Below are 26,486 nucleotides of genomic sequence, written 5' to 3' on the forward strand. Positions count from 1 at the left end.
ACCAAGGATATACTACTGGTTAGAGTTTTGTTCCTTATGAATGATGGTTTCAACTTACTTGAGGCAAAAATTCAGTGTTGTTAATCATAGTCCGACTTTCTCCTGTTCCTCACAGATTACATACTATTTAATTTCTCCAAACCACTGGAATAATAAATATGGTACTTGTTGCTCCAAAATCTTATAAAATTTTACCATCAGTTGATCTTTTTGATAGTTGTGTAACTTTTTCATGGTAATACCTGTATTATTTAATTAACACCTCTTCATGTAAGCTGATACCCTAAAATGATATGCTATAGCTTTGATTCTGTTTTTGTTTTCAGACCTCTTCGTGTTGGCTCATACCCATCCTGCCTGATATGCTGCGACACATTTTTCAGTTTTGTGTTTTAGAAAGCAGCCAGGAAATTCTGGACCTCATTCACAAGGTACACAATAAAGATGCCTATCTGTACTCCTTTTCCCAGTAACTTTGTAGATTTTTAAAAGATGATTTTCGTAATTGTTATACTGTTGATCAGGAGTTTTAACAAATTAGAAACCATCCAAGATGAGATGAGAAAAACGGTTCTTATGGAATGTAATATTTCAGTCCTGATTTGCCATATTTCTTTCTCCTTTTACTATGTGATCTACGAGGAAAATGTTTTAAGTACTTTCTGATAGCCTCAATACAAAAAAAAATGGAAACTGCTGTTCTTTGTCGCTTATTTTGCTATTTATCAGTATGCTTATTGATCCTGCAAACTATCTATTGGTGATATATGGAGTCTGATTGTCATAGTTTAGACTTGTACTTTTTTTCCTTTACTTAGCAAGGTTGGCCATGATGTGTTGGAATCTTTAAAGAAAGAGCCATTTGACATATTTAATGGCATTTATGGAAAAATGGCAAAGTTGTATCTTTAGAATCTGTTAAGTTAGTGTTGAATTGTTGGCCTCTGAGGTGACTCATTGTTAACAAACTTGGATTAACAATAGTGTTACTTCTACATGCCGGCCATAGTCCATTTAATATTTGGCAGGAGGAAAGTTACCTCACGGAGGAGTAAGATTGTGAATAAAGACTTGTACTGTTCTTAATTTATACCAGGATATTTCTACCTCTGAATTTATTTAGCAGAGGATACGTATCAGGAGCTGTTTTATTTTGAAATGTGTGTTGAATATAGGACAGCTTTTATATTGAGCTTTATGATATATGCAGAGGATTTCAGTGACTTACTGAGATTTGAAACGCCATATTATTTGAAACGCCATATTTCATTTTAAATGGTTTTCGTAAAATATTGAAGGATACTTTTTGTATTTTTAGTTCTTTTTTTTTTTTTAGTAAATATGCCTATCAAAAATTACGGTATTTGAAAATAAGTCTCTACATTGAATTTTAAAATTAATCTCTGTGCTATTTCCTACTTTTTTAAAATTAAGTATTTTTTAAAAGTAAGTGTCGTGGATTGAATTATGTCCCCCCAAAAATGTGTGTATCAACTTGGTTGGGCCATGATTCCCAGTATTGTATGGTTGTCCTCCGTTTTGTGATTATAATTTTATGTTGAGAGGTTTAAAGTGGGTTGTAACACCGCCCTCAATCAGGTCACCTCCCTGATCCACGGTAGAGGGAGTTCCCCTGGGGTGTGACGTGCACCACCTTTTATCTCTCGAGATAAAGGGAAACAAGCAGAGAATTGGGGCCCTCATACCACTAAGAAAGCAGCACCAGGAGCAGAGTGCGTCCTTTAGACACAGGGTCCCTGCGCCTGAGAAGCTCCTAGACCAGGGAAAGATTAAGGACAAGGACCTTTCTCCAGAGCCAACAGAGAGAGAAAGCCTTCCCCTGGAGCCGATGCCCTGAATTTGGACTTTTAGCCTGCTTTACTGTGAGGAAATAAATTTTCTTTGTTAAAGCCATCCACTTGTGGTATTTCTGTTATAGCAGCACTAGATGACCAAGACAGTAAGTATTAGGTTTTATTACCACTTATTAGAAAAATTGCGTTTTCATGTTTCCCTTTTTTCTCTGTAGGTTTGGATGGAACTGTTGAGCAAGGCTTCAGTACAGTACATTGTAGCAGCTGCTTGTCCATGGATGGGTGCTTGGCTTTGCTTAATGATGCAGCCTTCTCATTTACCTATTGATTTAAATATGTTGCTAGAAGTAAAAGCTAGAACCAAGGTATGATTAAAGGGACATAATGTATTTATATGTTCAGCTCATAATTATTAATATGCTAACCATATAATGACTGTGTATGCCTTTATTATAAGTGTCATTTTATTTAACATAAGTAAGAAGAAGTTGTTATTTTATTAGAACCTTCACAAAATGCATAGTAATTTTTATCCATTAAAATTTTGTGAAAAGAACTGTATTTTACTAGAATTGTAACAAATGGTAGTATTTTTAGTCTTGCCTTTTTTAGTGATTAATCTTTAATTACTGGGTTTTTTGTTTTTCCTCTTTCCCTTTAGGAAAAAACCGGTGGTAAGGTGCGCCAAGGCCAAAGCCAGAGTAAAGAAGTACTTCAAGAGTATATTGCAGGTGCAGACACTGTCATGGAAGACCCAGCCACCAGGGATTTTGTGGTTATGCGGGCCAGAATGATGGCAGCCAAGTGAGTATACACCAAGTGCCAGGTAGTCATAAATTCACAAACCTGGCCCTCAAAGGTCACTTAACCAAGTGATTCCTGTGATGTGTCTGTCAGTCCTACCTTTATCATATTACGGAAGAAGAATCAAAGAGTAAGAAAACATTTTTAATTAAAAAAACTTTTGTTTTTATTTTTTAATTTTATTGTGGTAAAATACATATAAAAATTGGCCATTTTAACCATTTTTAAGTGTACATTTCAGTGGCATTAATTGCACTACACAGTATTGTGCAACCATCACCACTATTTCTAAAACTTTTTCATCACTCCAAACAGAAAGTAGTAACTCCCCCATTCCCTGCCCCCAGCCCCTGGTAACTTCTAATCTACTTTCTGTCTCTATATATTTGCCTGCTGTAGATATTTCATATAAGTAGAATCATACACTATCTGTCCTTTTGTGTCTGGCTTATTTCACTTAGCATAATTTTTAAGATTCATCTGTGTTGTTGCATGTATCAGAACTTCATTCTTTTTTATGGCTGAATATTTCATTGTATACATAAACCAAGTTTTGTTTATCCATGCATTTGTTGATGAACACTTGGGTTGTTTCCATCTTTTGACTTTTGTGAATAATGCTGCGATGAACTTTGGTGTACAAGTATTTGTTTGAGTTCCTGCTTTCAAGTTTTTTGGGTATTTGCCCAGGAGTGGAATTGCTGGGTAATACGATATTTCTGGTTAACTTGTTTTAATGTTGAGCATCTTTTCATGTGCCTATCGTCCATTTGTATGACTTAAGAGAAATGTTCGTTCAGGTCCTTTGCTCATTTTTTGATTGGGTTGTTTGTCTTTTTGTTGTTGAGTTGAGATGTAGAAGTTCTTTATTTCTAGATATTAAACTCTTACCAGATATATAATTTCCAAATATTTCCTTCCGTTCTGTAGGTTGCCTTCACTTTCTTGATAATGTCCTTTGATGCACAAAAGAGTTTAATTTTGATGAAGTCCAATTTATCTATTTTTTCTTTTGTTGCTCATGTACTTTTCAGCTGCAGAATTTGTTTGGTTCCTTTTTATGTTCCTTTATTGATCCTCATTTTGTTCATGTATCATTTTCCTTTAGCTCTTTTCATACATTTAAGACTGTTGTTTGAAAGTCTTTGGAAGTCCAGTGTTTAGGCTTCAGGAATGGTTTCTGTTACTTTGTTCCTTTTAATGGGCCATTCTTTTCTGTTCCTTTATATGCCTTGTTATTTTTTTGTTGAAAACGGGACATTTGAATATTACGTCATAGCTCTGGAAATTAAATTTCCTTCTTCCCCAGGATATGTTCTTTCTTTTTTTATGGTTGAAGGCTATAGTAGTCCATTGGTTTAGTGACTTTTCCAAACTATTTTTGCAAAGACTATATTACTTGTCATTTGTGGTCAATGAAGTCTCTGTTTCTTTAGCTTGTGTTCAGCTAGTGTTTTGACGGAGATTTCCTTGAACACCAGTAGCTGAAACAAGACAAAGACAAATAAACTAAATAACAACAACAAAAAACACCTCTCTCAGTCTTTGCAGATTGGCTCTGTGCTGGGGTGCTCCTTCAACATTTAGCCAGGCTTACATTGCGTCTAGAGATCAGCCCGAGGTGAAAGCTTAAGGTTTTCTCAGGCCATTTCTGAACATACATCTCGTCCTGGATATGGCATGGCTTTCTAAATTCTCCCCTATACCCAGATGCTTTTAGATACTCTGATTTCTCAGACCCTCTTTGGTCTGTTATATGTCTCAACCTTATTCGTTTGCCCTAGGCAGCTTCTGGTTGCTCATTGGCATTACGGTGTTCTTGAGCAGTGCCCAGGCTGTTCGTCTACCCTGAGTGAGTTCCAAGATGGACAAAACATAGAAACATACCTTGCATCAGTCCTTGGGGTAGCCTCCAGACAGGTTAGAACAAACAAACACAATAATTTGCAAATAAAGTCTTTCCTGTTCCCTCCAGAACCAGGGGACAGTGTCCCACACTGCGAACTCAGGCTGCCGTCCTCAAGATCGCTGTCAAACCAAGGAGTGGGGCGGGGGCACAAGCAAGTAGAAAAGTCACAGAGCTTTACTATGGTTTTTAAGTTGCCTTTTTCTTGATTCAGCATTTGCTTGGTTGCTATAAACCTTTGACAGTATTCTAGGGTTCTGACAGAGTTGTTTCTGGCAGCTTCCGCTTGTTTTTTGATGTTTCCATGGGGAGATGGGAACTTGGAGGTGCCTGCTGTGCCATCTTGCTTAATGTTTTTAAGTTTTAAAATATAATTTTATCTTTTTATGAAGATAATTGTTACATCTTCTTTGGAAAACATTATGGCTTCGATGGGGCATATTTTACTTCAGATAATTTTTATAGCAACTCCTTTTCTCTCCCTCTTAGGTTATTAGGAGCACTTTGTTGCTGTATTTGTGATCCAGGTGTAAATATGGTAACCCAAGAAATTAAACCAGCTGAATCCCTTGGTCAGTTGCTACTGTTCCATTTGAACTCCAAGTCTGCCTTACAGAGGATTAGTGTTGCTTTGGTAATCTGTGAATGGGCTGCTTTACAAAAGGTAAGATTTTGCCCCAAAAGTAAATAGGATAAATTAAGTAAACTGATTTCCACTAGCTGTTAGGATTATTTACATTATCTTTTGCAACAGAAAAATGAAAATTTTCTGTGTATAAAAAGCTAACAGCTATAGAAAAGTGTTCCAAATTATATTGGAACATTCTTTTTCTCCCATTTACCTTTAATCCTAGACTTTTTTCATAAAATCCTCACACTCGTAACTGAGACTTCTAGTTGTACCCATACTTAATACTTGTTTTTTATCCTACAGGCTGTTAAGCAAAAAGTCCCTATTAGAAACACATGTATGTGTGGAGGCAGTCTTCCTCAGATATCACTGAAAACTGCAAAAGAGACTTGGAGTACTAGAGATTCATTTCTGTGGGTAGTAGCAAGGGCAGAATTTTTGGTCACAGGAAAAATAAAACTTCCAATTTAAATCAAAATCATGTTTCCAAATAAGCCATTCCCTTGCAGCCTCTTTAGCTTTTAACTTCTAGTTAAGATGTTTAATTTTGTATAAAACTTGCTTTTGTAAATCAGAGAAACTTCCTGCAGGCTTTGTTTATTCCATTGGCTGGAATTCTGGAAATTTAACTGTCTGCACTTGCTGTGAGAGTTGCCTGTTACTGCCTCTTAGCAGTTTGTCAAAGCTGTGTCTAAAAGTAATTGAGCCATGCTGTGTTGCAACTGAGACCCCAGCTTTGCCTCTGGAAAGAAGCAAGGCTCATCTGTTTTTAGGCAGGATTCGGTGTGCTGGAGAGGCAGTGATGCTGTGTTTTTGTGCCTCTCAGACTCAGCAGCAAGTGTTGACAGTTCGGTTTCTGGACCCTCACAGAGCTTCTCTGGACTTACTCTGTGAAGCCCAGGCTGGTCACCCAGATCCCACAGAACCCCTCATGGCTCACCACTGAGGCCATTCCCCCTCTGGTTGGGGCAGGCAACAACCAGAGAGAGAGGGAAGGGTTAGTTAAATTTGGGGGCAGGTAAGTAGCTTTTACATTATATATCCATTTCTACAGTATGGCATGTGAAGCTATGGGCTCAACTGTAAAGAAATCTGATAATGAGTTTTTAAATAATAGTTTTAGTGCATGCCGAGTATTCTTTTCTGGCTGATTTCTTTTTACAGTTATGTACTCGTAAATCTATGGTCTGTATGTAAACCGTGAATAAATTGTTTGAGTAAAGTGAGAATAATTAGGTAGAAAATTGAATGGAATTATAATAGTTCCATGTGCATGTTCCGTGGTCATTCATATTGAAATATTAGAGTCGCTTGGGTGTAATACTTTTTATTTTTGTGCAACTAACGATGTTGTTCTGGGAGATAACAGACAAATTCAAGATCAATAGGAATTTAGAACGTGGTAGTCTGCAACTAAAGATCTATGCATCTGTAAAACTGCGTTTCTGTATTACATTCCCTGAATATTTGTTGTCTGTTATATTTTAGGAGTGTAAAGCTGTTACCCTAGCTGTGCAGCCACGTTTACTTGATATCCTTTCAGAACATTTATATTATGATGAAATTGCCGTTCCATTCACACGAATGCAGAATGAATGTAAACAGCTTATTTCATCATTAGCTGATGCTCATATTGAAGTTGGTAATAGAGTAAACCACAGTGTTTTTACAATAGATCAAGCTAATGACCTGGTGAGTAAAGAGGTAACTTTTAAAATTTTAGAGAGAGCATGAAATAAAGATTACAAGTTTGTCCTGTCATGTTTACCAGAAAAACACACTAATTTGTTGAGTCTTTTTATGGCTTGGTAGCCTGTCTTCCCTGTCCTTCAGAAAGGTTACTTTTAATTGTATTAACTTTTCTTAAAATAAGAGAATGGGGAAATGTCTTCCTTATCTAGTGCTGCAATAACAGAAATACCACAAGTGATTGGCTTTAACAAAGAGAAATTTATTCTCTCACAATCTCAGAGGCTAAAAATCGTAATTCAGGGTACTGGCTCCGGGGGAGGGCTTTCTGTCTCTGTCAGCTCTGGGGGAAAGTTCTCGTCATCAATCTTCCTCTGGTCTAGAATCTTCTCAGCACAGGGACCCTGGGACCAAAGGACACACTCCTCTTCTGGTTCTTCATTCTTGGTGGTACGAGATCCCCCATGTCTCTCTGCTTGCTTCTCTCTTTTATATCTCAAAAGAGATGGACTCAAGATACAACCTAATCCTGTAGATTGAGTACTGCCTCATTAACATAACTGCCTCTAACCCTGCCTCATTAACACCACAAAGGTTAGGGTTTATAACGTATAGGAAAATCACATCAGATGACAAAATGGTAGACAGTCACACAATACTGGAAATCATGGTCTAGCCAAGTTAACACAGGCTTTTGGGGGATGCCATTCAATCCGTAATAGGAAGTTTTTTTATTTCAAAATCTGACATTGCCAACGAACCTTTATTGGGAAAAGCTGTTCAACATCTTTTCATTGGAAAAACTGCTTCTGCAAGTTCCAGAGTATTCCCCTCCAACAGTTTATAATGAAAACATTCAAATGTATAGAAAAAGTGAAAGAAATACACAGTGAACACTCACATATCCACCAGCTAGATTCTGCAGTTAACATTTTAGTAAATTTGCTTTATTACAAACCAAAAACCAAACCCGCTGCCATTGAGTTGATTCCAACTCATAGCGACCCTATAGGACAGAGAACTGCCCCATAGAGTTTCCAAGGAGTACCTGGCAGATTCAAACTGCTGACCTCTCGGTTAGCAGCCGTAGCACTTACCCACTACGCCACCAGGGTTTCCTGCTTTATTACGTATATATTCATATGTCTACCTCTTATCCAACCATCAGCCCATCTCATTTTTTGATGCATTTCTAAGTTGCAGAATTAGTATACTTCAACACATATATTATTAACTAGAGTTCGTTATTTCTTTTTATTCTTTCTTGAGGTAAAATTTATATAGTGTGAACTGTACAGATGTTGAGTGGACCATTTGATGAGTTTTGACAGTTGCATCCATCTGTGAAACCCAAACCCTATCGAGATACCAGGCATTACCGTCACCCTTTCCCAGTCAGTTCTTGCTTCTCCTTGCCCCCACATAACCATTGTTCTGATTTTTCTTCACCATCGAATAGTTTTGTCTGTTCTAGAATTTCATAGATATGGAGTCATATACAATGTGTTCTTTGGTGAAGGATTTTTTTCAGCATGATGTTTTTGCGATTCATGAATGTTGTAAGTATCAATTTTTTAACTGAGGAACTGAATTTTTAATTTTTTTCTCTTATTTTTTATTGTGCTTTAGGTGGAAGCTTACAGCTCAAGTTGATTTCTCATTCAAAAATTTTTACACATATTGTTTTGTGACATTAGTTGCAATCCCCAATGTGACAGCACGCTCTCTCTTTCCACCCCAGGTTCCCTGTGTCCATTCAACCCGTTCTTGTCCCTTCCTGCCTTCTCATTGTGCCTCCAGACAGGAGCTGCCCATTTGGTCTCCTGTATCTGATTGAACTGAGAAGCACATTCCTCACGTGTATTATTTTTTGTTTTATAGACTTGTCTAATCTTTGAAGAGTGAGCTTCGAATTTTTAGTTTTTAGAGACTTTATTTTTTAGAGCAGTTTGAGGTTTACAGAAAACACAGAGTTGCGATGTATTCCTACTCTTTCTCCTGTTACTGACATCTTGCATTTCTGTGGTACATTTGTTATAATTGATGAAGCAGTTATAACACCTTTATTACTAATTGAAATCCATTGTCTACATTAGGATTCACTTTTTGTGCTTTATACTCCTGTGGGTTTTGGCAAATACATATCATGTGTCCATCATTACAGTATCATATAGTTTTACTATCGTAACCATGCTCTGTGCTTTACCTGTTCATCCCTCTCCACCTCCTCCTGAAAACCTGGCGGCTACTGATGTTTTCATTGTCTACCGTTTTGCCTTTTCCAGAATGTCCTATAGTTGGAATCATACCCGAACCCAAACCCAAACTTGTTGCCGTCCAGTCAATTCCAACTCATAGCAACCCTATAGGACAGAGTAGAACTGCCCCATACAGTTTCCAAGGAGCGCCTGGTAGATTCGAACCGCTGACCTTTTGGTTAGCAGCCGAAGCTCTTAACCACTATGCTACCAGGGTTTCCATGGAATCATACAGTATGTAGGTTTTTCAGAGTTGCTTCTTTCACTTAACAATATGCATTTAAGATTCCACCAAGTATTCTTGACTTGATAGCTCACTTCTTATTGCTGAATAATACTCCACTTTATCAGTATGCCACAGTTCATTTATCCATTCATCTGTTGAAGAACATCTTGGTTGTGTCCAGATTTTGGCAATTATGAATAAAGCTGCTTTGAACATTCGTGTGCAGGTTTTTATGTGGATATGTTTTCATTTGGGTAAATAATGAGGAGCACAATTGCTGTATCATATGATAAGTCTGTGTTTAGCTTTGTAAGAAACTGCCCTACTCTTCCAAAGTAGCTGTATCATTTTGCATTCCCAGCAGCAATGAAAGGGCGTTCCTGTTGCTCCATATCCTCACTAGCATTTCATGTTGTCAGTGTTTTGGATTTTAGCCATTCTAATAGGTGTGTCAAGAAAAACAAAACCTGTTGCCTTGAGGTTGATTCCGACTTGTAACAACCCTATAGGACAGAATAGAACTGCCCCATAAAGTTTCCAAGGAGCAGCTGATGGATTTGAACTGCCAACCTTTTGGTTTGCAGCCATAGCTTTTAACTGCTGTGCCACCAGGGCTCCAATAGGTGTGTAGTGGTATCTAATTTTTCCCTTCATTCTTTTTTTTTTTTTGCTAAGCTTTACTCCATTGTATGACTATACCACGATTAGTCTAAGCCATTCTCTTGATGGGGGATACTTGGACTGTTTCCAGTTGTTGGTTATTATGAATAAAGCTGCTATAAAAATGTTGGTACAAGTCTTTTAGTAGAGATGTGTTTTCATTTCTCTGAGGTATATAAATAGCAGTGGGTTACTAGGTCGTATGTTTATTTTTATAAAAAACGACAGGCCCTTTCCCAAAGTGGTTGTATCATTTTACCCTCTGAGGGACAGTATGTGAGAATTCTGGTTGCCCCACATCATTATCAACATTTGGTGGTATTAGCCTTCTAATGTTAACTACTCTGCTGGGTATGTCATAGTATCTTTGTGGTGTAATTTGCATTTACTGATGACTAGTAATGTTGAACACTTTTTCATACCTTGTCATTTTTACATCTTCCTTTCTGAAGTATCTGTTCAAATATTTTCTTAAATTAGGTTGTTTGTCTTTTTATTGAGTTGTAAGAGTTTGATTTATCAGTTGCTTTCTTTTATGGCTATTGTGTTCTGTGACCTGTTAAAGGAACTTTTGTTTAACCCCAAGTTGGGAAATCATTCACATGTTTTCTTCTAAATCTTTGTAGTTTTAGACTTTATTTTTAGATTTATCCATTTTAAATTAGTTTTTGTGTATAGTGTGAAGTAAAAGTTACTCTAAGTTTTAAAAATTAGGCAGTCCATAAAAAAAAAGACAAACTTTATTAGTCCATTGTTACAGGCTTTTCTGACCAATATTAATCAGACTGGATCTATTTGTGAAGGCTCTTTATGTTTGTAGTTACCGATCAAACAAGACTAGTTTTGTTATATAGGTCATTACACATTTTGTTTTTCATGTAGATACTCAGTTTCTCTAACATTTATTGAAAGGACTTTCCTTTCCCCATTGTATTGCTTTGGCACCTTTGTCAAAAATCAGTCGACAATATAAGTGTGGGTCTATATCTGGGGTCTCTGTTGTGTTCAATCTTTTTGTCTCTCCTTATGTTAGCACTAATGTCTTGATTGCTGCAGTTTTGTACGTAGTAAGCCCTTGAGGTTCAGTAGTGTAAGTCATTTCTTCCTGATTTAGTAGGATCAGAAACTGAGCCACTTAAATTGGGTTGGTTCTAGTAAAATTCCAATCTTCATTTCTTATCCCTCTTTCTAATTGAAAAATAATATAGTTGAAATTTTTTTGTTCTCACCTATAATAGAAGTCTACAGTTGCTGCTATTTTTTCTGAGTTCACAGTTTTATAAAGTTACTTTTCTGCCCCCCCACCCTACCCCTTTTTTTCCCTGGCTGGAATTAAATCTTTCAAAATTTCTTTATGGTCTAGAGTCCTTTCCTGTTATTTCTGGGAACTTTTCTTTTTTAAGCTCATTAAATGGCTCTTTCCTTAAGCTTTTCTTGTCCAAACTCCTTACCCCTCAGTGAAGCTCTGCTGTTCTGTTTCATCAACTTTATTAATCCAGTAGTTTTGACCTGGGATACCAAAAAAAAAAAAAACAAAAACCCAAACCCTTTGCTGTTGAGTCAATTCTGACACATATCAACCATATAGGTCAGAGTAGAACTGCCCTATAGGGTTTCCAAGGAGTACCTGGTGAATTTGAACTGCCGACCTTTTGGTTAGCAGCCTTAGCTCTTAACCACTGCACCACCAGGGTTTACTGACCTGGGATCCCAGTACACCCAGTGCCATTGATCTGGGATAGAAGAGCATTAATACCGGAATCTCTGGGAGAGAGTACTGAGGGAAGAGAGTTTTTAAAAGGTACCTTGGCTAGGTACCACTGCCCTTTGTACTTCACTGAACCACTACTTTCCTGCCAAAATTTGGATATTTCTCTGAGATGTATTGTTCTCTCTTTCGTCATTCTCACTTTTTAGTTCTTACCTATTGCTATACTGTATCCTTTTGATCTTTTATATTCTTCTATCTATTATCTATTAGGCATTCTACTTGAATATCTCACTATCACTTCAAACTCAACACAACCAAAACTGGATTATTTTGTATTTGAACAGAAAAATGCTCCTTTTATCCACAGTCACAAATCTGGTCAACTTTTCCTTTGAAAAAGCCTCATGTAGTTATCTTTCTGTTTCCGTTGCCTGATTCATCTCTGAAGCTCCAGGCAGTCTTTGATCTGTTTCATCCTGCATGCTGTGCCAGACTAGTAGTGGTCTTTTAGTGCCACTCCAGCTACATCCTTCCCCTGCTTAAAATCTTCTTCCTTTCTCACTGTTTTTTTTTCTTACTTCCAACACTTTTTCTAAATTCGCTATCTCTTCTCTTTGCTTTATTTCTCGAACTTCCTCCACTCTAACCAGTTAGCTGTTCTTTTGCAGAAATATACTGCACTCTTTCACTTCTGTGCCTGAGTTCCTGTTTCCTTTGCCAGGAATTCCCTGCTCTCAAACTACCCTCATCCTAAGTTCATCACTTTACGCTCCTCCATCTGCAGCCTGTGCTCAGGCCATGATAAACTGTTTTCGATTCCTTGGACAGTGCCAGTGCCCTGCTTTCCACTGCCTATTTCACTTTGTCTGCTTACCGAGGTATCCCTACCACCCTCGACTTATCCATTCTTTAAAAACCCAGCACAACCTCCTCTGGCCAGCCTCTGCTAATCTCTTCCCCTGAGAAGAGTAATGCAGCCCTTACGTACTAGCACAGCACCTGGCACTTAGCTTCAGTTATGTTGCATTGTCTTAATTGTTTTATTAGACATCTATCTTCCACATTAATCTCTGCATTTTTTGAATGTATTAAGCTTTTGAGCATACTCATCTTTTGATAGTGCTCAATAAGTATTTGTTGAGTGAATTACTTTGAGGTAGCTTTTTCTCAGTTGCCTGAACTCTTTGAAAATTGACAGAAGCATAATGTGTCATACAGGACGATGTTTTCAGACTTAGCAGTGAAACCTTGTTTCAAATAAATCTGGTGCAGAACTCAAATATATAGAGCAGACAGAAACAAAGTATAAGCTAGAAGTGGTTTGTGATCTTTTTCCTTAATGGTGAGCAGATCAACAAGGTCGAGCAGATAATAACTTAAAGACTTTGGTATTTTATAATGATCAGAGAAGATCTTATTTTTGAGCCTATTTTGTTTTTGATCAGTGTTGTTAATAATAGAATTGATAATTTCTAAGTCTTAAAAATTAGGCGGTCTGTTAAAAAAAAACTGTACTACTCCATTATTACAGGCTTTTCTGACCAGTATTAATCAGACAGGATCTATTTATGGAGCCTCTTTATGTTTATAGTTACCTATCAAACAAGACTATTTTGTTATGTAGGTCATTACACAGTCTTTAAATGGTAATTTAAAAAACAGATAAGTAAAAACTTGTACACAGATGTCATAGCAGCATTATTCATAATAGCTAACCAATGGAAACAACCTAAACGTCATATCCATCAACTGATGCATAAATAAAATGTGATATATTCATACAGTGGAGTATTATTCAGAAGTAGAAAGGAATGAAGTACTAATACTTGCTACAATATGGATGAGCTTTGAAAGCATTACGCTAAATGAAGGAAGCTAGTCATAAAAGATCACATACTGAATGATTCCATTCATGTGAAATGTCTAGATTAGTTAAATCTATGAAGACTGGAAGTACATAAATGTAGCTTAGGGCTGGGTGGGGGTGGGGGTTGAGGAAATGATGGGTGATTGCTAATGGGTATGGGTTTTCTTTTTGTGATAGCTATACAACTCTGGGCAAAATAACCATTGATTTGTCCATTTTAAATGGATAATTTGTATATGAATAATACCATTCTGTTGTGCATAGGGTCACTATGAGTCCGGAACCAACTCGATGGCACCTAACAACAACAGCAAAGCTACTTAAAAAGATGGATTGAACTGCCTTTTAATGGAGCTTGTAAAATGATCTGATGCAATAGTCTTGAAACCTTAGGCTGCTCTTGGTGACTAAAGAGTTAATGACTGTTGTATCCTCCCTCCCCCCACCTTTGCTTTTTCATTTCCACCAGAAGGGAGGTCAAAGAGAGAATGAAATAATACAGTTAGCAACACTTAACCAGCAGCTAGGCACTGGGTTTTTTTGGGGGTTTAGCTACCCAGAAGTTTTTGAGTTGGGGAGAATCTTTTTCTCAAAGGAAGTTTGTAAATTTTGATATTCCATAATTAACAGTTTATATTTGCTTATAGCATTCTCAGTTCACCAAAGTGCTATGTGGGCATTGAGTGTGATTTTCAAACTCATTAGATACATTGAACAGATAGATAATTTTGTTCTTCTCAAGAGAATTTCTTTCTTGAAGAGTATCATGTTAATGCTAAATTAAATGAGATTAAGAAAAGTTTAGTTAAGAGGTTTGAGACATTGGTATAACCTAACTGAATGTTATAACCATACTAGATATTGTGGATCTTGCAATCAAAACAGAAAAGCTTCCTGTCTGTTCTTTAGAAATTTACAGTCTACTTGGAGTTGATGTAATTAATGATTTTTAATTTCCTTTTTTTAATAGGTCACTACAGTTTTTAATGAAGTCACATCATCTTTTGACTTAAATCCTCAAGTGTTACAGCAGTTAGATAGTAAACGACAGCAGGTCCAAATGACTGTTACAGAGACCAACCAGGAGTGGCAGTTGTTGCAGCTGAGAGTGCATACTTTTGCAGCATGTGCAGTTGTGAGCTTGCAGCAACTTCCGGATAAATTAAATCCTGTCATAAAACCATTAATGGAAACGATTAAAAAAGAAGAAAATACATTAGTGCAAAACTATGCAGCTCAGTGCATAGCTAAACTACTTCAGCAGTGTACAACAAGGACACCCTGTCCCAATTCAAAGATTATTAAAAACCTCTGTAGTTCACTTTGTGTGGACCCATATCTAACACCTTGTGTCACATGTCCAGTACCAACACAAAGTGGCCAGGAGAATTCTAAAGGTACGTATCTAAACCTTCATTTGGGGTGGAGAAAGAATTAACCATTTAAATTTGTTTTCCTTTATTTATAGGGATAGTTTAAGCACAGATCCAGTTCATGTTAGAGCTGTTTCCCATTCTGAGGGGGGGAAAAAAAGTTTGGGCATAACAAAACTTCTTGTTCCATGAATTTGAACACACTGCTGATCAAATCACACCCCCTTAAACTATCAGAGACCTGATTTCTAAGATGACTGAAATCTGTGAGACAGGTGTTCATCCTCACCTTCTCCTTCAAAACCATCGTTAAAGGATTTACGTTAACTAGGACTAGAAAACTTTATTGTATCAAATGTTATTAATGAAAAGCTCTTCCTATAAAACCTCTGCTTTACAAAATTCAGTGCATGCATTATGAGGTAAGTGAACTCCATTACCTTTAGCAAATAATACTTAACCAGCTTCTCCATTTTCATCTGGAGAATTTATATGGAAAACAAGAACTTCTGTGTGTAGCCTGGTCTAAGAACCAGTGTTTTTCTATATTCTCAATCCTGTATGATTCATTTTGTAATAAGACTGTGGAAAAGCAAATTATTGAAAACATGTAATGGATTTACAACTTTGGCACAATATATATCTTGAGAAAAATGTGAAAAATCTGGAAGAAAAAGACATTTTGAATGTTAACATCATAAAAATGTAATAGGTAATTTTTCCCTTCTAATGCTGTGTGGGAAACCCTGGTGGCATAGTGGTCAAGTGCTACGGCTGCTGACCAAGACATTGGCAGTTCGAATCCTCCAGACGCTCCTTGGAAACTCTCTGGGGCAGTTCTATAGGGTCGCTATGAGTCAGAATCGACTTGACGGCAGTGGTTTTGGTTTTTGGTCAATGCTGTGTGAGGCAAATATTTTCCAGTGGGTGAATTTTTTCCGATGAAATACTTCTTACTGTTTCTTGTTATGCCTAGGCAAAACCATTCATTTTTTTAAAATGAATATACTTTAAATGAAATATAACAGGCACAGTTATTCTTACATGTGATGTTTCTCCTTGATAACGTGATTCTACAACTTTGATTATATTGGGTATGATTCTGTACAGTTATCAAAACATTTAACTTAAGCATCATAGACTGTTCTGTTACCATTTCATTATCTAAAGAAAATGTCATTGTGCTATAAAAATTGAGGATTAAATGACAGTCTTAAAATATGTTGTCTCTTTTGGAGTGGGAAGCATTTGGTCACCTATATTATGATACAAAGAAAGTTATTTAGCTTTTTTCTTATTAGGCTCCAGCTCAGAAAAAGATGGAATGCACCATACTGTCACCAAGCACAGAGGTATAATTACACTCTATAGGCATCAGAAAGCTGCTTTTGCTATCACAAGTAGGCGAGGTCCTACCCCCAAAGCAGTCAAAGCTCAAATAGCAGATCTTCCTGCAGGAAGTAGTGGAAATATCCTTGTTGAACTTGATGAGGTAAATACTCTCTTTTTTTTTTTTCTTTTAAATACTCTGGTTTTTAAACAAATATCTGTCCCAAAGATTGAGAGCTGAAGTTGTTATGCCAGATTCTAGAATTGTATATTTACATTTTTAAGTGGTAGGACTGGGATTAATAACCTTTTAGAGCACTCCAGCAACATAATCCAGAAAAACTGAACTTCTTCAGATTACCCATGCCTTTCGTAATTTTTACCAGCTTAACATTTTTATCTTCCTAGACAAGAAACTCTGTTGATAGTGGGTATGTAAGTTAGCAGACAAAAAAAAAAAAAAAAAAGTTAGCAGAGAGGGTGTTAAATAACAATGAAGGCTAACGTTTCCCAGTCCTGTCAGTGTCAGGAGTTCCTCTTGATAATCAGAGGATAAGTTTACAAATGTTGAATAATTGTTACCCACCTGACTTTTAAGCAACCTGAAATTTATTAAATTTGTGGTATTAGGGATTTAAACTTACTTTTCTACATCAACAGCCAGTTAGCCGATTATCACATATTCAATTCTTTCCCCCACCTCTCGATTTTTCATAGCACCTCTGTTGTATATCGTGCTTCACGTATGTGAGGGTCTAGTCTAGCTTTCTGTTCTTTTCCATTGATTGGTATACTTGTTCTTGTGTGATAGTACAGTCTTCTTTAAAGATGAATACTAATCAGTGATCTAAAAAGTGTTTGGTTTTGAAAATCTTAAAATCTTATTATTAAGAGTGAAATGAAAGCTCTAGTTAGCTGTCTTGGTTGAAAGGCATAGGAACTTACCTGAATTTAGCAGTAAGCAGGTAATGCTAAAAGACCTGTGTTTAATACATTTTAATAAAATGTAGGCCTATTAAGTTTCTTTTTTAATCAAAATCTTTATTATTTGTATTTCTTTTAAAACATTCTGTCAATAAAGGCTTTTCCACTGACTATAACTCCACATAATAATTTTAATCAAAATTTTACTGTGATTTTGATATTTATACATCTATGGTTTGCATACTTTTTCTCCCACTTAAGAAGTATTTAAAAAATATATATGTATCTCTTCCTTTTGGGATAGTTTTATGGATTGTGATTACTGCTGAATAAGAAATTATTGACTGGGGCTATCTTGAGCAGATGCTCTTATTCTATCCCTTAAGTGAAGAGAAATAAGACACCATTTTATCTCCCTACCTTCTCTCTAGCTGGTGTCTTTGGGATAGAGAGAAGAAAAAAACTTGTCACTTAGATCTCTCTCTGTCAGTAAGCACATATCTTTCTATTTCTTGCCCCAGAACCTAAAAAGGTCTTTTACTTTGGCCAAAAATACCTAGACGGGAGTTTTATGCCTGTTTAAATTTAATTATTGAGAAATGTTTATAGTCGTGATAAATATATCTAATAATTGCTAAAATGGATAATCGTAATAGTATGAATTCTTAGATGGTGAATTTTTAATTCTCTTGATAAAATTTCAAATACATTATGTTTTTTTCTGAAATACTGCCTTTAACTAACATTTAATTTAATTCTAGGCTCAGAAGCCTTATCTAGTACAACGGAGAGGAGCTGAATTTGCCCTGACAACTATAGTGAAGCATTTTGGTAATGAAATGGCAGTGAAGTTGCCACATCTCTGGGAGGCTATGGTTGGCCCATTGAGGAATACAATTGACATAAATAATTTTGGTATGTACATATTTTTCTGAGTCTTTTTTTTTTTTTTTTTAAGTTTATGTAAACTAAGTATATATAAAATAAAAATGCCTATACCCACAGGGATCACAGTAGAGAGTCCTGGACAGAGCTGGGAAAAATATAGAACAAAATTCAAACTCACAAAAAAAAGACCAGACTTACTGGTCTGACAGAGACTGGAGAAACCCCAAGAGTATGGCCCCTGGACACCCTTTTAACTCAGTACTGAAATCACTCCTGAAGTTCACCCTTCAGCCAAAAATTAGACAGGCATATAAAACAAACAGTAACCCACGTAGTTCAACCACTTATATGAGACTAAATGTGTATACCAGCCCAGGGGCAAGGACGAGAAGGCGGGAAAGCTGGACGTATGGAAATGGGGAACCCAAGGTCGAGAAGGGCAGAGAATTGACACGTTGCATGGTTGGCAATCAGTGTCACAAAACAGTATGTGTATTGTTTAATGAGAAACTAATATGCTCTGTAAACTTTCACCTAAAGCAAAGTTAAAAAAAAAAAAAAAAGCCTATACTTATTTATCCCAGACGAGACTGGTAAGTTTTAAGATGGAAGGTTGGTAAAAACATTTATTTTGATTTATTTTCATGTCATTCTATATCCTTTTTGTTTTTTATTTTTTCTATTACATACTTAGTAGTATTTGAAATGGATTGTTAAACTACCCCAGCACTTAAATTAATGGCATGGCACTTAATTTTACATTAAAAAGCAAAATAGACTTCTCTCACACTAGGTGGAAAGGTGCTGAAAATTTTTGTAGGCTCTAGACCTTGAAACGTTATTTGCAAGGGGATATGGACTTAAAACAATGTATTTTCATAGATGGAAAGTCCCTCCTGGAAAAGGGAGATGGCCCTGCCCAAGAACTGGTGAATTCTCTGCAGGTTTTCGAAACAGCAGCAACTTCAATGGATTCCGAGCTTCATCCCTTGGTAACTAACTCACACAAGTGTAGCAGTTCTTCCGACAAGACAGGTGTTCGTATTAAAAACCCTAAGACTTGACAAATGCAACTTTGCTGTCGTCCCTAGTAATGGCATTGTTCCCTTACATGGGGTAACTAGATCCCTCCTTTACAGCACAGCTCTTTGTGGGCTTTGAGGCAGAGCTGGTCGCATGAATGATAGACAACCCACTCTGGGATCTCAGAATATGGGGCAGTAGGAACAAGGCTCTGATGACGCAGGAGCCAGGGGTGAACAGGGAAGAATTTGCACTCTTTGTTTTTATCATCCTGACCATATTAACAATACAGCACCAAGAAAGGGAGAGCACAGGTAATAAACCTCTTTTCAAGATAAGTATAAGGTAGAGGAAAGTCACCTGCCCAAGATGAGTCAGTGGCAGAGAACAGAACACTAGTTTGTGGTTTTTGACTCAGAATATTTCTTACAAAAGAGTTAGGACAGAGTGAGTGGGGGAAATAGATTATAGAATTAATGATCTGATTTTTCCAGAGAGTGGTAGTAGTATTTCCATACAGCTGGAAGCTTTCAGCAATTTATGGCATTGTAAAGGTTCCTAGCTCCAAATCTCTATTTGTATCTAACATAAAAGGAGAATCTAGAAGAAAATAGAGAGGAATTAAGTTACTCTGTTTATGTGGTAAATAAAGCATGTCCCCTTACTTGTTAAAATTTTGCTGATTTATCACTAGTGAAAAAGGTGCAAAATCCATCCGTATCCTGTTACCCTCCATGGTCAGCAACAAGCATTCAGCTGAACTGTAAGGCTAGCCTGACTGTTAAGCACATACCTGGCTCTCACCAACAGTTATCCTCGTGTTCCATGCAATAGATGTTTAATAATGGGATATGTCATGGTATAACACCTTTGGTAGGCCAGGAAATTAAAATATCTACCAAAGTATGGTACCTAGAACAAAACCAGGAACACTCAACCCGCTTAATAAAAAGTGTGTACCGAAGCCTAAGCCAATGGTACCAAATTTGGAGGGGACTGGTATTGTGTGGTACCATTTTTCCAGCCTCAGTAGGAACATCTTACAAATGCCTTGTGGTGCGTTCCCTGTTAATTTTGGAAAGAACTGAGTGTTCCAAGCGAGGCTGTTAAACAGGGGAGAAGTTCTATAGTTTCCTATCTTTTCTTTTTAAAAGAGTTATGGTACCTTAGTTTGGATTTAGGTTAATTTTCTATTAAGGATATTTTGACAGTAATTGTTCGAGGTAATTGGAGATACTCAAGGATTCAGAGTCACTTAGAATATTGAGAACCTCTCTGATTATGAGCTATTATAGTTTCATTTTAAACAGTAGATTGCCTAATGAGTATTCTAATTGCTTTCCACTTTTTGTTTTTAGTTGGTACAGCATTTGCCTCATCTTTATATGTGCCTTCAGTATCCCAGCACTGCAGTGAGGCACATGGCTGCTCGTTGTGTGGGCGTCATGAGCAAAATAGCTACCATGGAAACAATGAATATCTTTTTGGAGAAAGTTCTTCCTTGGCTGGGAGCAATTGATGACAATATCAAACAAGAGGGTGCAATAGAAGCACTTGCCTGTATCCTCCTTTATTCTGACAAACTATTGGGAAAGTATATTAATTTTACTTAAGAATGGTTAAAATAGATTTTAGTTATGCAAGCATACAGATAACCTGCCTTGTTCCCCCCCCCAAAAAAAATCTTTTAATTTTTATAAAATTTTATTATGAAAAGTTTTATACAATTACTATTCGAGATCTTTTTAATGGACAAAAATAATTTTATGTTTTTTATGAATTGTATATTATAAACCGAACTGTTATTGTTAACTGTCATCAAGTCAGCTCCCAACTTACGACAACCTATACTCAGCGAAAAGAAACACTGCCTGGTCCTGCACCATCCCTATGATGAGTTACAGATTGGATCATTGTGATCCATAGGGTTTTCATGGGCTGATTTTTGCAAGTAGATAGCCAGGCCTTTCTTCCTACTTCATCTTAGTCTGGAAGCCCTACTGAAACCTGTTCAGCATCATAGCAGCATGCAAGCCTCCACTAACAATGTGGCTGTGCATAAGGTACATTAGCTAGGAATCAAGCCTCGGTCTCCCACTTGGAAGGTGAGAATTCTACCACAGAACCACCAATGCCTCACTATTAGTTTATAATCAGTGTTTTATTAACATTAATTAGGTACTATGTAGGTGGTATCTATATTATAAATATATTATGTTTCCAAAGTTTGTTCATTGTCTTGTGGGAAAATGACCAAAAGTACCAGATAATTAGAAATATACAGGTACCCCCTTTTCCAAGGGTATGGCAGGCACTGATATTCTTTAACTCCAAGTATTTTGAAAGACAGTTTCTAAGAACACAAAAGGTGGATAAAGATAAAAGCAGCAGAAACTTTGTGGTTCAAAATGGAGAAGATTTCAGGAGGACTTGGCCCACAATGTCCACTTTGTGATTGTCAGGTCCTGGTGGGAAATTTGAAATTAGTTTTTGAGTGACACTGAGTGTTTCCTTGCTTACAATATGACTCACTTTATTTTGGCATTGGAATTTCTCTGTGAAAAAAGTCTTATTGGTAAGGCTTCCTCCATCCTTCCCCAGATGAAAAACATTACATTCTTAATTATGAAAAAGTTATATAATGTTTACAAAGGAGTAACAATGTATAGATAAATGCTCTTATAATCGAATCATGTAGACCTGGAGGAACAGTCAATCTGCTCCCTCATAATACAGACAAGAAAATGAGGAACCTGTTTTGGAAGTTACAATCCTGGTGTATCAATTCATTTGAGAAGACGTCTGTATCACAACCATTTGGAAATTTCCTTAATCACTGTCTCAGGTGTAATGGAACAACTGGATGTTGGTATTGTTCCATATATTGTCCTTTTAGTTGTGCCTGTATTGGGAAGAATGAGTGATCAGACAGACAGTGTAAGATTCATGGCTACACAATGCTTTGCAACACTAATTAGACTCATGCCGCTTGAGGTAAGTGACGGCACCTCGTTGATGAACTTCATGTTTTCTGTAAGTTCATTTGTAATAATTGTAATCCTTTTGAAAAAACATGTTGAGTTAAAAAAAAAAGCATTATTTTGAAAATGTTTACATTATAAGCATTGAGATTCTTACACTTTTTTAGCTATATATGTACTTTTTTTAATATAACCCTTTGTGACAGCTTTTTATTTAAATAAAAAAAAGAAATCAGACACTATGGTTCCTAAAAGAATAATTCATTGATGCTCTTCTAAAAATAGAATAAATATTAGAATTTTTTTTAAGGTTCCCTGATAATATCTAGGTAAAGGTTCTGGGCTGAAGGTTATATGAAAGGTAAATTTTAGAGTAAAGGTGGTAATGGAAACTGTAAAAAGCAAGTGAAGTCTGTGTGGCAGTGGAATATTAAGACCAGAGGCTGAAGTTGGAGCATTTCGAGTATATTCATGGGGCAGAAATAATATATGAGGCCAATGTAGGAAATAAGTGGCTTGAAGTAAAGAAGAGCCAGGATCCTGCCACTAAGCTGCTTATAATATTTTGATGGGATTTATGTAATTGAGGAAATAAGTAGATATTTCCATTTTGTAGCATATGTCAGTACTTTTTTTTTTTTTTTAACTGCTGAATAGTATTCTGTTGTATGAAGGTACCACATTTTGTTTCTCCATTCACCAATCAATGGACATTTGGATTGTTACCATCTTCTGGCTGTTGTGAATAATGCTATAATGAACATGCACTTAGAAGTCTTTGTGTGGATACATGTTTTTCTTTCATTTGGGTAGATATTTAGGAGTGGGATTGCTGGGTCATTGAGTAACATTTATGTTTAACTTTTTAAGAAACTGTCAAACTGCTTTTCCAAGGTAGCTGTGCTGTTACATTCCTACCAGCAAAGTATGAGTATAAATTGAATAGTTTCTTTGGAAAAACAGCTTGATTTTATCTAGTAAAGTTGAAGATACCCATCCTCATGACCTAGCAAATCCACTTCTAAGTGTATACCCTAGAGAAATTCATACAGGTATGCTAGGATACATATTCAGGAATAGTTACTGTAGCTTTATTTCTAATAGTCTAAAACTGAGAACCAGTCAGATGTTCATCAGTAGAATAGATACATAAATTGTGGATTGTGCAATAAAGATGAACGAACTATGGACACATAAAACAATATCAATGAATCTTTAATATAGAGTTCAATTTTTATTAAGTTCAAAACTAGGCAGAAGTAACCAGGATGCATATCTAGGTGATAAAGACATAAAGAAACAAAGAAGTAATTACCTCTTCGCGAGAGGAGAGTGGTTTGTGATTGGGAAGAAACATTACGGGGTCTTCTGGGGGTGACAGCAGGTTTATTTTTCTTGATTTGGTAATGGTTATAAAGTTTTTCTTTTTTTTTTTAAATATTTAAATTTTAGTGTGTTAACTGTTTGAACATGCATTAGAACTGGAAGGACCCCAAAACAGCCCAGTGACACTGTGAGGTGATAAAGGGTCTAAACTACAGTGGCAACAATAGGCGTTCAGGAGCCTATTTTTTAAGGGAGGATGACAGTACTTGATAATAAATTGGTAAAGAAAAGAGATTTTGAACTTTACCGAAACCAAACCAACCCTGTTGCTGTTGAGTCAGTTCCGACTCACCGACTCTGTAGGACAGAGTAGAACTGCCATGGGGTTTTCAAGGCTGTAATCTTTACAGAAGCAGACTGCCACATCATTCTCCTTCAGAGCAGCTGGTGGGTTCCAACTGCCAACCTCTTGGTTAGCAGCCAGGCACTTAACCACTGCACCACCGGGGCCCCTTGATTGCCGCAGTCCTGTTGTTCACATTAGCCCTTGACTAGAGGCTAATCTGAACCCGCCTTAACAAAACTTTATAAGCAAACCTTGGAAGGGTCAATCTGACTCCAGAAAAAAGAAAAAATGAGCACCCCAGGAGAAAAGTCCCCAGATATTTAAAGGAATACAAAAAATTCTAGCACCCAACAATGTAAAATTTATTATGTTTGGCATCCAGCCAGAAAATGACCAGACAAGAAAATATGTCCAATGACCAGGAGAAAAATCAGTCAGTAGAAAAAGGCTCTGAAATGACACAGATAACAGAATTAGTAGACAAAGACTTTAAAGTGCAAAAGGGTAAGTCTGTTGTAATACATCATTTTACAGTCCAGCCTCACAGTGATACGTAGTTGAAAAAAGGATTCTTATAACAGCCTTTTTAAATAAGTGTGGATATTCATGTGATAGCACACCAAAACTAGAAAAGAGGAAGTCTGTCAAATTCTTTTTGCAATGTAGAATCTAAAATCCTACCAGTGAACTTCACTTACTCTGTTACATTATTATTCACTGGTTTATCTTGCACTTTTGAATGGGTTTTGTAACATAGGTGTTTTGTAACATATGCCTTGGCCATTTGGAAAATACTAGTTCACTAAGTTCTGTAGATTTTTCAAAGGTTGACACATTTTGTTACACAATATAAATCATATTCATTAATATCCCCAGCTGAAAATTCTTTTTAAGTATTAGGAAACTGTCAAGCTTAAATTTTTTTTTTTTTAAATCTTGAAAGCTTGAATTTTATCATTGGTAGTAAGTTATGTCAGTTGTTTTCCTTAAGTGACAGGTTTCACTTTGTTCATTTTTGAGAAGATGTCAGCCAGTTACCTAAGTTGGAATAACCATAATTAGTTCTTTCAAGTAAAATTTTGTTTCATAAAAAATGGCTAGTTCAGCTGACAATTTAAACAGTCTCACAAGTGCTTTTCTTCATGACATTGTACTTAGACATGCAGCAGAAGTGCTTTATCACACAGCGTTAAAAAGATGTGTACTTAGGTTTGTGAAATTAATCATTTTTACTGCTTCATCAAGAATATTCATAGGTAAAACCGGCTTTTTTTTTTCTTTTTTTTAATGCTAGTGCATGTCTATGAGGAATACGGTAACTACTAGTACATTTTGATGTCATTTGACTCTTGCCGAGGCATCAGCAGTTTTGCCCACCATTACTTTTGCACCATCATTGTAAATGTCAACACAGTGAAAAAAGCAAATGATTTCTTAGTTTTTTATTAGGAAATAGTTTTGACCTCAAGGACCCTTTGAAAAGGTCTTGGGGGACCTCCAGGGGTCTGCAGATTACATTGGACATCATAAAACTTAAACTGAGAAGCTCCAGTAACAGCATTTAGTTTGAAATAAACTATACAGCTTTATTCACCTCTTTGTCAAATAATGCATTGTGTGGAAAAATTAAATTGTAGCGGGGTTCTTTAAAATACCGTAAATGTTTTTACTTAGTAGTCTCTTTATAGTGCCTTTGACACCTGTCAGATTCTTTTAAGTTCTGCTTGTTTGTATTCAGGTCTTTATACTATTTCTGAGTTACTTCTTTCTCTGCATTTATATTTTGATAAGACTTGAAATGATTTGGTATATCTCAGGCTGAGAAAATTGTCAGTAAATAGTTTTAATACATTTTAAAAAAATCATTTTAGGCAGGCATTCCAGACCCTCCAAACATGTCAGAAGAATTAATCCAATTGAAAGCCAAGGAACGTCACTTTTTGGAGCAATTGTTAGATGGGAAAAAATTAGAAAATTATAAAATTCCAGTACCAATCAATGCTGAACTCAGAAAATATCAGCAGGTAAAGTTTTATACTTATGATTAGTAACTTTTCAAGTTTACCTTGAAGTGCTTTCAAATTCAGTTAGTAAAATCTTGTGTTTAATGTCTTACTCCCATTTTTATCTCTTTGCCTGTAAAAGTACATATTTTTGGTCTGTGCACGTTTTTTATGAGAAAAAAATATTTTATGATCTGTTCACATTTATAATTTTTCTCTCCCCAACTTTACAGGATGGTGTGAACTGGTTAGCATTTCTTAATAAGTACAAACTTCATGGAATTCTGTGTGATGACATGGGTTTAGGGAAAACTTTACAGTCCATTTGCATCTTAGCAGGAGATCATTGTCACAGGTAGTTTAAAATGTTTAAAAATAAGGCTTTCAGATTCTGAAAAATGTTAACAAGCTGGTAATTTATTGTATTTTGCTCTTGCAAAGGGCCCAGGAATATGCAAGATCAAAATTGGCAGAATGTATGCCACTTCCTTCCTTGGTAGTTTGCCCACCAACATTAACAGGTCATTGGGTGGATGAAGTAGGTAAATTTTGCTCCAGAGAATATCTAAATCCATTGCACTATACGGGACCTCCCACTGAAAGAATAAGGTAAGAGCCATACAACCAAAAACTTTTTTAATCTCGTTTTAAGTAGTTTGATAAAATAAAATTTATAAAAAATGAAATGGAGGTTCTAGGTAGCTTTTTTGAGTTAAAAGACATAGAA

The 26,486-nt window shown here is 36.3% G+C and overlaps 1 protein-coding gene across 1 annotated transcript in view; it reads left to right on the forward strand.

The window, feature by feature from the left end:
* The window catches only part of BTAF1 (B-TFIID TATA-box binding protein associated factor 1), a 105,132-nt gene that overhangs the window by 58,597 nt on the left and 20,049 nt on the right, over positions 1 to 26,486 (forward strand). The window contains exons 15-28 of the mRNA XM_049855711.1: positions 327 to 431; positions 2,030 to 2,179; positions 2,476 to 2,618; positions 5,014 to 5,188; positions 6,644 to 6,847; positions 14,537 to 14,963; positions 16,241 to 16,431; positions 17,954 to 18,107; positions 18,963 to 19,072; positions 20,462 to 20,663; positions 21,949 to 22,097; positions 25,628 to 25,780; positions 25,993 to 26,114; positions 26,201 to 26,368. Of these exons, the coding sequence (XP_049711668.1) occupies positions 327 to 431; positions 2,030 to 2,179; positions 2,476 to 2,618; positions 5,014 to 5,188; positions 6,644 to 6,847; positions 14,537 to 14,963; positions 16,241 to 16,431; positions 17,954 to 18,107; positions 18,963 to 19,072; positions 20,462 to 20,663; positions 21,949 to 22,097; positions 25,628 to 25,780; positions 25,993 to 26,114; positions 26,201 to 26,368 (2,453 nt within the window). The remainder of the gene's footprint in view (positions 1 to 326; positions 432 to 2,029; positions 2,180 to 2,475; positions 2,619 to 5,013; positions 5,189 to 6,643; positions 6,848 to 14,536; positions 14,964 to 16,240; positions 16,432 to 17,953; positions 18,108 to 18,962; positions 19,073 to 20,461; positions 20,664 to 21,948; positions 22,098 to 25,627; positions 25,781 to 25,992; positions 26,115 to 26,200; positions 26,369 to 26,486) is intronic.

Source organism: Elephas maximus, chromosome 16 (assembly GCF_024166365.1).
Source record: "Elephas maximus indicus isolate mEleMax1 chromosome 16, mEleMax1 primary haplotype, whole genome shotgun sequence".
In the NCBI taxonomy this organism is placed as follows: Eukaryota; Metazoa; Chordata; class Mammalia; order Proboscidea; family Elephantidae; genus Elephas; species Elephas maximus.